General features: G+C 44.4%; 1 protein-coding gene across 1 annotated transcript in view; it reads right to left on the bottom strand.

The window, feature by feature from the left end:
• cpm (carboxypeptidase M) overlaps nucleotides 1–14,058 on the bottom strand; it is a 111,287-nt gene that overhangs the window by 83,817 nt on the left and 13,412 nt on the right. Inside the window, 1 exon segment of the mRNA XM_065021249.1 lies at nucleotides 199–296. Coding sequence (XP_064877321.1) covers nucleotides 199–296 — 98 coding nt within the window.

The raw sequence follows: 14,058 nt of genomic DNA, 5'->3' as shown, positions 1-14,058 counted from the left end.
TCTCTGTGTGCGTGTCTCTGTGTGCGTGTGTCTGTGTGTGTGTGTGTCTCTGTGTGTGTGTGTGTGTGTCTCTCTGTGTGCGTGTGTCTGTCTGTGTGTCTGTCTGTGTGTGTGTCTGTCTGTCTGTGTGTCTGTCTGTGTGTGTGTGTGTGTGTCTGTGTGTCTGTGTGTGCGTTGGCGCCTCCATGATGAGCTTACCTCGTTTCCATGCATATTCCCAACATATTTGAATTCAGGAATTCCCATCTGGTGCTCAGCCGGATTCTTTCCCAGAATGAGCACCCAGAGGTCTCTCCCTGCCAACAAACAACAGCACCATTATACAGAGGAATCACCAAGATATTTACTCATCAAATCAATTCAACCTTGTGCGCCAGTGTGTTCGTGGGACGGCCTGTTTTTTCCCACCAGCCCCTAGAGCAGGACAGAACATTATTCAAAGAGTGTTTTTGATTTCGTGGACTGGCACCTGGCAACTCAACGTCAGCTCACAGCTCCCTCTCTTCCCCTCCCCCTCTGCCCCCTCCCCTCCCCTTCTCCTCTGCCCCCTCCCCTCCACTTCTCCTCTACCCCTCTCCTCCCCTTCTCCTCTGCCCCCCTCCCCTCCCCCTCTACCCCCTCCCCCTCTACCCCCTCTACCCCCCCTCCCCTCCCCCTCCCCCTCTCCTTCTCCTCTGCCCCCTCTCCCCTCTCCCCTCCCCTTCTCCTCTGCCCCTCTCCCCTCCCCCTCTACCCCCTCCCCTTCTCCTCTGCCCCTCTCCCTCTACCCCTCTCCCCTCCCCTTCTCCTCTGCCCCTCCCCTCCCCCTCTACCCCCTCCCCTTCTCCTCTGCCCCCTCCCCTCTGCCCCTCTCCCCTCCCCTTCTCCTCTCCCCTCTACCCCCTCTCCCTCTACCCCCTCTCCTTCTCCTCTGCCCCCTCTCCCTCCCCTCCCCTCCCCTTCTCCTCTACCCCTCTCCCCTCCCCTTCTCCTCTGCCCCCTCCCCTCCTCCTCTGCCCCTCTCCCTCTACCCCTCTCCCCTCCCCTTCTCCTCTGCCCCTCCCCTCCCCCTCTACCCCCTCCCCTTCTCCTCTGCCCCTCCCCTCTGCCCCTCTCCCTCCCCTTCTCCTCTCCCCTCCCCTCTACCCCCTCTCCCTCTACCCCCTCTCCTTCTCCTCTGCCCCCTCTCCCCTCCCCTCCCCTCCTTCTCCTCTACCCCTCTCCCCTCCCCTTCTCCTCTGCCCCCCTCCCCTCCTCCTCTGCCCCCTCTCCCCTCCTCCTCTGCCCCCTCTCCCCTCCCCCTCTGCCCCCTCCCCCTCCCCTCTGCCATCCCCTTCTCCTCTGCCCCCTCCCCTCCCCTCCCCCTCCTCCCTCCACTTCTCCTCTACCCCCTCTCCTCCCCTTCTCCTCTGCCCCCCTCCCCTCCCCCTCCCCCCTCTACCCCCTCTCCCCTCCCCTTCTCCTCTGCCCCCTCTCCCCTCTCCTCCCCTTCTCCTCTACCCCCTCCCTCCACTTCTCCTCTACCCCCTCTCCTCCCCTTCTCCTCTGCCCCCTCCCCTCCCCCTCCCCCTCTACCCCTCTCCCCTCCCCTTCTCCTCTGCCCCCCTCCCCTCTCCCCTCCCCCTCCCCTTCCCCCTCTCCTCTGCCCCCTCCCCCCCTCCCCTCTGCCCCCCCTTCTCCTCTGCCCCCTCCCCTCCCCTCTGCCCCCTTCTCCTCTGCCCCCCTTCTCCTCTGCCCCCTCTCCCCCTGCCCCCTCTCCCCTCCCCCTCTGCCCCCTCTCCCCCCTTCTCCTCTTTCCCCCTCTCCCCCCCTCCCCCTCCTCTACCCTCCCTGCCCTTCTCCTCTGCCCCCTCTCCCCTCTCCTCCCCTTCTCCTCTACCCCCCCTCCCCTTCTCCTCTGCCCCCTCTCCCTCCCCTTCTCCTCTGCCCCCCTCCCCTCTCCTCCCCTTCTCCTCTGCCCCCTCCCCTCTCCTTCTCCGCTGCCCCCTCTCCTCTACCCCCTCTCCTCCCCTTCTCCTCTACCCCCTCTCCTCCCCTCCTCCCTCTCCTCCCCCTTCTCCTCTGCCCCCTCTCCTCCCCTTCTCCTCTGCCCCCTCTCCTCCCCTTCTCCTCCCCTTCTCCTCTGCCCCCTCTCCTCCCCTTCTCCTTTGCCCCCTCTCCTCCCCTTCTCCTCTGCCCCTCTCCCCTCTCCTCTCCCCTCTCCTCCCCTGCCCCCTCTCCTCCCCTTCTCCTCTGCCCCCTCTCCTCCCCTTCTCCTCTGCCCCCTCTCCTCCCCTTCTCCTCTGCCCCCTCTCCTCCCCCCTTCTCCTCTGCCCCCTCTCCTCCCCTTCTCCTCTGCCCCTCTCCTCCCCTTCTCCTCTACCCCCTCCCCTCTCCTTCTCCTCTGCCCCCTCCCCTCTCCTTCTCCCCCCCCTCTCCTCCCCCCCTCTCTCCCCTTCCCTCTACCCCCTCTCCTCCCTCCTCCCCTTCCCCCTCTCCTCCCCTTCTCCTCTGCCCCCTCTCCTCCCCTTCTCCTCTGCCCCCTCTCCTCCCCTTCTCCTCCCCTTCTCCTCTGCCCCCTCTCCTCCCCTTCTCCTTTGCCCCCTCTCCTCCCCTTCTCCTCTGCCCCTCTCCCCTCCCTCTCCTCTCCCCTCTCCTCCCCTTCTCCTCTGCCCCCTCCTCCCCTTCTCCTCTGCCCCCTCTCCTCCCCTTCTCCTCTGCCCCCTCTCCTCCCCTTCTCCTCTGCCCCCTCTCCTCCCCTTCTCCTCTGCCCCCTCTCCTCCCCTTCTCCTCTACCCCCTCTCCTCTACCCCCTCTCCTCCCCTTCTCCTCTACTTCTCCTCTGCCCCCCCCCAAACGTCTCAATAACCTCAAATAGTGTTCAATAGGAAGAGGATGAAACTCCCTCTATCCCAGCTCAACCAATCCAACGCTTTTACATTTTGTGGGATATATAGTGAAGGAATGTACACTTCAGGAGGTAGTATAGATTATTGTCCTGTATGAGAGAGACTTCCTGTGTTCCAGTATTAGTCAGAGGGATGTCAGAGCTCTACCACACAACACGTCTGAACCTGCTCCGTGGCCAGTACGTCAGGCGGCAGTGAGTAATCCTCAAGACTAGCTGCTTCTGGCCGCAGGATAGAAACTCTGTTCTCCTTTCATCATAACAACTATAGTAGCAGACTACAGGATAGAAACTCTGTTCTCCTTTCATCACAACTATAGTAACAGACTACAGGATAGAATCTCTGTTCTCCTTTCATCATAACAACTATAGTAGCAGACTACAGGATAGAATCTCTGTTCTCCTTTCATCACAACAACGATAGTAACAGACTACAGGATAGAATCTCTGTTCTCCTTTCATCATAACAACTATAGTAGCAGACTACAGGATAGAATCTCTGTTCTCCTTTCATCACAACTATAGTAACAGACTACAGGATAGAATCTCTGTTCTCCTTTCATCACAACTATAGTAACAGACTACAGGATAGAATCTCTGTTCTCCTTTCATCATAACAACTATAGTAGCAGACTACAGGATAGAATCTCTGTTCTCCTTTCATCATAACAACAACTATAGTAGCAGACTACAGGATAGAATCTCTGTTCTCCTTTCATCACAACAACTATAGTAACAGACTACAGGATAGAATCTCTGTTCTCCTTTCATCACAACATCATAACAACTATAGTAACAGACTACAGGATAGAATCTCTGTTCTCCTTTCATCACAACAACTATAGTAACAGACTACAGGATAGAATCTCTGTTCTCCTTTCATCACAACAACAACTATAGTAACAGACTACAGGATAGAATCTCTGTTCTCCTTTCATCACAACAACAAGTATAGTAACAGACTACAGGATAGAATCTCTGTTCTCCTTTCATCATAACAACTATAGTAACAGACTACAGGATAGAATCTCTGTTCTCCTTTCATCATAACAACTATAGTAACAGACTACAGGATAGAATCTCTGTTCTCCTTTCATCACAACAACTATAGTAACAGACTACAGGATAGAATCTCTGTTCTCCTTTCATCACAACAACTATAGTAACAGACTACAGGATAGAATCTCTGTTCTCCTTTCATCACAACAACTATAGTAGCAGACTACAGGATAGAATCTCTGTTCTCCTTTCATCATAACAACTATAGTAACAGACTACAGGATAGAATCTCTGTTCTCCTTTCATCACAACAACAACTATAGTAACAGACTACAGGATAGAAACTCTGTTCTCCTTTCATCACAACAACAACTATAGTAACAGACTACAGGATAGAATCTCTGTTCTCCTTTCATCACAACAACAACTATAGTAACAGACTACAGGATAGAATCTCTGTTCTCCTTTCATAACAACAACTATAGTAACAGACTACAGGATAGAATCTCTGTTCTCCTTTCATCACAACAACAACTATAGTAACAGACTACAGGATAGAATCTCTGTTCTCCTTTCATCATCACAACTATAGTAGCAGACTACAGGATAGAATCTCTGTTCTCCTTTCATCACAACAACAACTATAGTAACAGACTACAGGATAGAATCTTTGTTCTCCTTTCATCATCACAACTATAGTAACAGACTACAGGATAGAATCTCTGTTCTCCTTTCATCACAACAACTATAGTAACAGACTACAGGATAGAATCTCTGTTCTCCTTTCATCATAACAACTATAGTAACAGACTACAGGATAGAATCTCTGTTCTCCTTTCATCACAACTATAGTAACAGACTACAGGATAGAAACTCTGTTCTCCTTTCATCACAACAACAACTATAGTAACAGACTACAGGATAGAATCTCTGTTCTCCTTTCATCACAACTATAGTAACAGACTACAGGATAGAATCTCTGTTCTCCTTTCATCATAACAACTATAGTAACAGACTACAGGATAGAAACTCTGTTCTCCTTTCATCACAACAACAACTATAGTAACAGACTACAGGATAGAATCTCTGTTCTCCTTTCATCATAACTATAGTAACAGACTACAGGATAGAATCTCTGTTCTCCTTTCATCACAACTATAGTAACAGACTACAGGATAGAATCTCTGTTCTCCTTTCATCATAACTATAGTAACAGACTACAGGATAGAATCTCTGTTCTCCTTTCATCATAACTATAGTAACAGACTACAGGATAGAATCTCTGTTCTCCTTTCATCACAACAACAACTATAGTAACAGACTACAGGATAGAATCTCTGTTCTCCTTTCATCATAACAACAACTATAGTAACAGACTACAGGATAGAATCTCTGTTCTCCTTTCATCACAACTATAGTAACAGACTACAGGATAGAATCTCTGTTCTCCTTTCATCACAACTATAGTAACAGACTACAGGATAGAATCTCTGTTCTCCTTTCATCACAACAACTATAGTAGCAGACTACAGGATAGAATCTCTGTTCTCCTTTCATCATAACTATAGTAACAGACTACAGGATATAATCTCTGTTCTCCTTTCATCATAACAGCTATAGTAACAGACTACAGGATAGAATCTCTGTTCTCCTTTCATCATCACAACAACTATAGTAACAGACTACAGGATAGAATCTCTGTTCTCCTTTCATCATCACAACAACTATAGTAACAGACTACAGGATAGAATCTCTGTTCTCCTTTCATCATCACAACAACTATAGTAACAGACTACAGGATAGAATCTCTGTTCTCCTTTCATCATCACAACAACTATAGTAACAGACTACAGGATAGAATCTCTGTTCTCCTTTCATCATAACAGCTATAGTAACAGACTACAGGATAGAATCTCTGTTCTCCTTTCATCATCACAACAACTATAGTAACAGACTACAGGATAGAATCTCTGTTCTCCTTTCATCACAACAACTATAGTAACGGACTACAGGATAGAATCTCTGTTCTCCTTTCATCACAACTAGAGTAACAGACTACAGGATAGAATCTCTGTTCTCCTTTCATCACAACAACTATAGTAGCAGACTACAGGATAGAATCTCTGTTCTCCTTTCATCACAACAACTATAGTAACAGACTACAGGATAGAATCTCTGTTCTCCTTTCATCACAACTATAGTAACAGACTACAGGATATAATCTCTGTTCTCCTTTCATCATAACTATAGTAACAGACTACAGGATAGAATCTCTGTTCTCCTTTCATCACAACAACAACTATAGTAGCAGACTACAGGATAGAATCTCTGTTCTCCTTTCATCACAACTATAGTAACAGACTACAGGATAGAATCTCTGTTCTCCTTTCATCATAACAACAACTATAGTAGCAGACTACAGGATAGAATCTCTGTTCTCCTTTCATCACAACAACTATAGTAACAGACTACAGGATAGAATCTCTGTTCTCCTTTCATCATAACAACAACTATAGTAGCAGACTACAGGATAGAATCTCTGTTCTCCTTTCATCATCACAACTATAGTAGCAGACTACAGGATAGAATCTCTGTTCTCCTTTCATCACAACAACAACTATAGTAACAGACTACAGGATAGAATCTCTGTTCTCCTTTCATCATAACTATAGTAACAGACTACAGGATAGAATCTCTGTTCTCCTTTCATCACAACAACAACTATAGTAACAGACTACAGGATAGAATCTCTGTTCTCCTTTCATCATAACAACTATAGTAACAGACTACAGGATAGAATCTCTGTTCTCCTTTCATCACAACAACTATAGTAACAGACTACAGGATAGAATCTCTGTTCTCCTTTCATCATAACAACTATAGTAACAGACTACAGGATAGAATCTCTGTTCTCCTTTCATCATAACAACTATAGTAACAGACTACAGGATAGAATCTCTGTTCTCCTTTCATCATCACAACAACTATAGTAACAGACTACAGGATAGAATCTCTGTTCTCCTTTCATCACAACAACTATAGTAACAGACTACAATAGAATCTATCAGTAACAGACTACAGGATAGAATCTCTGTTCTCCTTTCATCACAACAACAACTATAGTAACAGACTACAGGATAGAATGTCTGTTCTCCTTTCATAACAACAACTATAGTAACAGACTACAGGATAGAATCTCTGTTCTCCTTTCATCATCACAACTATAGTAACAGACTACAGGATAGAATCTCTGTTCTCCTTTCATCACAACTATAGTAACAGACTACAGGATAGAATCTCTGTTCTCCTTTCATCATAACAACTATAGTAACAGACTACAGGATAGAAACTCTGTTCTCCTTTCATCACAACAACAACTATAGTAACAGACTACAGGATAGAATCTCTGTTCTCCTTTCATCACAACAACAACTATAGTAACAGACTACAGGATAGAATCTCTGTTCTCCTTTCATCATAACAACTATAGTAACAGACTACAGGATAGAATCTCTGTTCTCCTTTCATCACAACAACTATAGTAACAGACTACAGGATAGAATCTCTGTTCTCCTTTCATCATAACAACAACTATAGTAACAGACTACAGGATAGAATCTCTGTTCTCCTTTCATCATAACAACTATAGTAACAGACTACAGGATAGAATCTCTGTTCTCCTTTCATCACAACAACAACTATAGTAACAGACTACAGGATAGAATCTCTGTTCTCCTTTCATCATCAACAACTATAGTAACAGACTACAGGATAGAATCTCTGTTCTCCTTTCATCACAACAACTAAGTAACAGACTATAGTAACAGACTACAGGATAGAATCTCTGTTCTCCTTTCATCATAACAACAACTATAGTAACAGACTACAGGATAGAATCTCTGTTCTCCTTTCATCACAACAACTATAGTAACAGACTACAGGATAGAATCTCTGTTCTCCTTTCATCACAACAACAACTATAGTAACAGACTACAGGATAGAATCTCTGTTCTCCTTTCATCACAACAACTATAGTAACAGACTACAGGATAGAATCTCTGTTCTCCTTTCATCACAACAACTATAGTAACAGACTACAGGATAGAATCTCTGTTCTCCTTTCATCACAACTATAGTAACAGACTACAGGATAGAATCTCTGTTCTCCTTTAATCACAACAACAACTATAGTAACAGACTACAGGATAGAATCTCTGTTCTCCTTTCATCACAACAACAACTATAGTAACAGACTACAGGATAGAATCTCTGTTCTCCTTTCATCACAACAACAACTATAGTAACAGACTACAGGATAGAATCTCTGTTCTCCTTTCATCACAACAACTATAGTAACAGACTACAGGATAGAATCTCTGTTCTCCTTTCATCATAACTATAGTAACAGACTACAGGATAGAATCTCTGTTCTCCTTTCATCACAACAACTATAGTAACAGACTACAGGATAGAATCTCTGTTCTCCTTTCATCACAACAACAACTATAGTAACAGACTACAGGATAGAATCTCTGTTCTCCTTTCATCACAACAACTATAGTAACAGACTACAGGATAGAATCTCTGTTCTCCTTTCATCACAACAACAACTATAGTAACAGACTACAGGATAGAATCTCTGTTCTCCTTTCATCATAACAACTATAGTAACAGACTACAGGATAGAATCTCTGTTCTCCTTTCATCACAACAACTATAGTAACAGACTACAGGATAGAATCTCTGTTCTCCTTTAATCACAACTCTGTTCTCCTTTCAACAACTATAGTAACAGACTACAGGATAGAATCTCTGTTCTCCTTTCATCATAACAACTATAGTAACAGACTACAGGATAGAATCTCTGTTCTCCTTTCATCACAACAACTATAGTAACAGACTACAGGATAGAATCTCTGTTCTCCTTTCATCACAACAACTATAGTAACAGACTACAGGATAGAATCTCTGTTCTCCTTTCATCATAACAACTATAGTAACAGACTACAGGATATAATCTCTGTTCTCCTTTCATCATAACAACTATAGTAACAGACTACAGGATAGAATCTCTGTTCTCCTTTCATCATAACAACTATAGTAACAGACTACAGGATAGAATCTCTGTTCTCCTTTCATCACAACAACTATAGTAACAGACTACAGGATAGAATCTCTGTTCTCCTTTCATCACAACAACAACTATAGTAACAGACTACAGGATAGAATCTCTGTTCTCCTTTAATCACAACAACAACTATAGTAACAGACTACAGGATAGAATCTCTGTTCTACTTTCATCACAACAACAACTATAGTAACAGACTACAGGATAGAATCTCTGTTCTACTTTCATCATAACAACTATAGTAACAGACTACAGGATAGAATCTCTGTTCTCCTTTCATCACAACTATAGTAACAGACTACAGGATAGAATCTCTGTTCTCCTTTCATCACAACTATAGTAACAGACTACAGGATAGAATCTCTGTTCTCCTTTCATCATCACAACAACTATAGTAGCAGACTACAGGATAGAATCTCTGTTCTCCTTTCATCACAACAACAACTATAGTAGCAGACTACAGGATAGAATCTCTGTTCTCCTTTCATCACAACAACTATAGTAACAGACTACAGGATAGAATCTCTGTTCTCCTTTCATCACAACAACTATAGTAACAGACTACAGGATAGAATCTCTGTTCTCCTTTCATCACAACAACTATAGTAACAGACTACAGGATAGAATCTCTGTTCTCCTTTCATCATAACAACTATAGTAACAGACTACAGGATAGAATCTCTGTTCTCCTTTCATCACAACAACAACTATAGTAACAGACTACAGGATAGAATCTCTGTTCTCCTTTCATCATCACAACAACTATAGTAGCAGACTACAGGATAGAATCTCTGTTCTCCTTTCATCACAACAACTATAGTAACAGACTACAGGATAGAATCTCTGTTCTCCTTTCATCATAACAACTATAGTAACAGACTACAGGATAGAATCTCTGTTCTCCTTTCATCACAACAACAACTATAGTAACAGACTACAGGATAGAATCTCTGTTCTCCTTTCATCATAACAACTATAGTAACAGACTACAGGATAGAGACTCTGTTCTCCTTTCATCACAACTATAGTAACAGACTACAGGATAGAATCTCTGTTCTCCTTTCATCATAACAACTATAGTAACAGACTACAGGATAGAGACTCTGTTCTCCTTTCATCACAACTATAGTAACAGACTACAGGATAGAATCTCTGTTCTCCTTTCATCATAACAACAACTATAGTAACAGACTACAGGATAGAATCTCTGTTCTCCTTTCATCACAACAACAACTATAGTAGCAGACTACAGGATAGAATCTCTGTTCTCCTTTCATCACAACAACAACTATAGTAACAGACTACAGGATAGAATCTCTGTTCTCCTTTCATCATCACAACAACTATAGTAACAGACTACAGGATAGAATCTCTGTTCTCCTTTCATCATCACAACAACTATAGTAACAGACTACAGGATAGAATCTCTGTTCTCCTTTCATCACAACAACTATAGTAACAGACTACAGGATAGAATCTCTGTTCTCCTTTCATCACAACAACTATAGTAACGGACTACAGGATAGAATCTCTGTTCTCCTTTCATCACAACTAGAGTAACAGACTACAGGATAGAATCTCTGTTCTCCTTTCATCACAACAACTATAGTAGCAGACTACAGGATAGAATCTCTGTTCTCCTTTCATCACAACTAGAGTAACAGACTACAGGATAGAATCTCTGTTCTCCTTTCATCACAACAACTATAGTAGCAGACTACAGGATAGAATCTCTGTTCTCCTTTCATCACAACAACTATAGTAACAGACTACAGGATAGAATCTCTGTTCTCCTTTCATCACAACAACAACTATAGTAACAGACTACAGGATATAATCTCTGTTCTCCTTTCATCACAACTATAGTAACAGACTACAGGATATAATCTCTGTTCTCCTTTCATCATAACTATAGTAACAGACTACAGGATAGAATCTCTGTTCTCCTTTCATCACAACTATAGTAACAGACTACAGGATAGAATCTCTGTTCTCCTTTCATCACAACAACAACTATAGTAACAGACTACAGGATAGAATCTCTGTTCTCCTTTCATCACAACAACTATAGTAACAGACTACAGGATAGAATCTCTGTTCTCCTTTCATCATAACAACAACTATAGTAGCAGACTACAGGATAGAAACTCTGTTCTCCTTTCATCACAACTATAGTAACAGACTACAGGATAGAATCTCTGTTCTCCTTTCATCACAACAACAACTATAGTAACAGACTACAGGATAGAATCTCTGTTCTCCTTTCATCACAACAACTATAGTAACAGACTACAGGATAGAATCTCTGTTCTCCTTTCATCACAACTATAGTAGCAGACTACAGGATAGAATCTCTGTTCTCCTTTCATCACAACAACAACTATAGTAACAGACTACAGGATAGAATCTCTGTTCTCCTTTCATCATAACTATAGTAACAGACTACAGGATAGAATCTCTGTTCTCCTTTCATCACAACAACAACTATAGTAGCAGACTACAGGATAGAATCTCTGTTCTCCTTTCATCATAACAACTATAGTAACAGACTACAGGATAGAATCTCTGTTCTCCTTTCATCACAACAACTATAGTAACAGACTACAGGATATAATCTCTGTTCTCCTTTCATCATAACAACTATAGTAACAGACTACAGGATAGAATCTCTGTTCTCCTTTCATCATAACAACTATAGTAACAGACTACAGGATAGAATCTCTGTTCTCCTTTCATCACAACAACTATAGTAACAGACTACAGGATAGAATCTCTGTTCTCCTTTCATCATCACAACTATAGTAACAGACTACAGGATAGAATCTCTGTTCTCCTTTCATCATAACAACTATAGTAACAGACTACAGGATAGAATCTCTGTTCTCCTTTCATCATAACAACTATAGTAACAGACTACAGGATATAATCTCTGTTCTCCTTTCATCATAACAACTATAGTAACAGACTACAGCATAGAAACTCTGTTCTCCTTTCATCATAACTAGTGGGTTTGTTCACCCTCTTATGGCTCTAAGACAAGTCTATAATGGAACCAATTGCTCCACACAAATCACACACATGCATGCATGCACAACCCCACCCCCCACACCCCTCCACCCCCCACACCCCTCCACCCCACCCACCCCTCCACCCCATTTAAACTTCTGACCCATTATGTATGAAAGGTTGAACATAGAAGCCTGTCATCTCAGCACAGCTGTTTCTGTCCAGGGGCTTAAAGACGAAACCCCTCAGTGTCTACAGGACACAAAGACGCACGGGAGGGGTCAAGTAGGAAGGGGAGGGGTCAAGTAGGAAGGGGGGGGTCAAGTAGGAAGAGGGGGGTCAAGTGGGAAGGGGAGGGGTGAAGTAGGAAGGGGAGGGGTCAAGTAGGAAGGGGAGGGGGGGGGGAAGTAGAGGAATGATCAGAGAGGGAGTCAGCGGAGGAGCGGGACGAGGCAGGTGGTGTACTAGATTTAAAACAGTAATTAGCCAAGAGTCTCTCACCTCGAGCGGCACGGGGATCACCAGAAGATTAGGAGGGAGGTTAAATTAACGGGCCGGCCCGAGACGGGCGACAGGCCTTGAAACACGATGACCTCACAATCTGCCAGAGATTTAGTGCAGGCAGGGAGCCAGGCAGGTACACAGAGGGCCTAAAGATACTGTACGCTACTTATAGTGGAACTGACAGTGTTTAGCAACAGGAAATCTTATTAACAATCTCACACACCAGGAAGAATGACACTTAAAAATAAATTGACAATGAGCACTTAGATTTGGTCATTTTCCCGGTTTCATAAATTCATGGAATGTTTGGGAATGACGTAGAAGAAGACATTTATGATTCTACAGAAATAAACTGGGAAAGCTGCCGGGCAACTAGTGACAAGTCATACTGCTTCTCTCTCATCGTTTACAACTAGTGGCGCAGCAGAGCCAATCAGAGATACAGTAGACCTTTATCCTGGACTGGAGTCTACGCAGACCGGCGCAGCAGAGCCAATCAGAGATACAGTAGACCTTTATCCTGGACTGGAGTCTACGCAGACCGGCGCAGCAGAGCCAATCAGAGATACAGTAGACCTTTATCCTGGACTGGAGTCTACGCAGACCGGCGCAGCAGAGCCAATCAGAGATACAGTAGACCTTTATCCTGGACTGGAGTCTACGCAGACCGGCGCAGCAGAGCCAATCAGAGATACAGTAGACCTTTATCCTGGACTGGAGTCTACGCAGACCGGCGCAGCAGAGCCAATCAGAGATACAGTAGACCTTTATCCTGGACTGGAGTCTACGCAGACCGGCGCAGCAGAGCCAATCAGAGATACAGTAGACCTTTATCCTGGACTGGAGTCTACGCAGACCGGTGCAGCAGAGCCAATCAGAGATACAGTAGACCTTTATCCTGGACCGGAGTCTACGCAGACCGGCGCAGCAGAGCCAATCAGAGATACAGTAGACCTTTATCCTGGACCGGAGTCTACGCAGACCGGCGCAGCAGAGCCAATCAGAGATACAGTAGACCTTTATGCAAATAAGCCATTTGTACACAGGCCTGTCAGTCACTATGAACTGGACTGTGTTTACAGACAGTAGGGCCTGTCATCATTCACTATGAACTGGACTGTGTTTACAGGCAGTAGGGCCTGTCATCATTCACTATGAACTGGACTGTGTGTTTACAGACAGTAGGGCCTGTCATCATTCACTATGAACTGGACTGTGTGTTTACAGGCAGTAGGGCCTGTCATCATTCACTATGAACTGGACTGTGTGTTGACAGGCAGTAGGGCCTGTCATCATTCACTATGAACTGGACTGTGTGTTTACAGGCAGTAGGGCCTGTCATCATTCACTATGAACTGGACTGTGTGTTTACAGGCAGTAGGGCCTGTCAGTCACTATGAACTGGACTGTGTGTTTACAGACAGTAGGGCCTGTCAGTCACTATGAACTGGACTGTGTGTTTACAGACAGTAGGGCCTGTCAGTCACTATGAACTGGACTGTGTGTTAACAGGCAGTAGGGCCTGGCATCATTCACTATGAACTGGACTGTGTGT

Source organism: Oncorhynchus nerka, linkage group LG8, assembly GCF_034236695.1.
Source record: "Oncorhynchus nerka isolate Pitt River linkage group LG8, Oner_Uvic_2.0, whole genome shotgun sequence".
Lineage (NCBI taxonomy): Eukaryota > Metazoa > Chordata > Actinopteri > Salmoniformes > Salmonidae > Oncorhynchus > Oncorhynchus nerka.
Note: the sequence above shows the minus strand (reverse complement) of the source record. Positions and strands in the feature narration are given on the sequence as shown.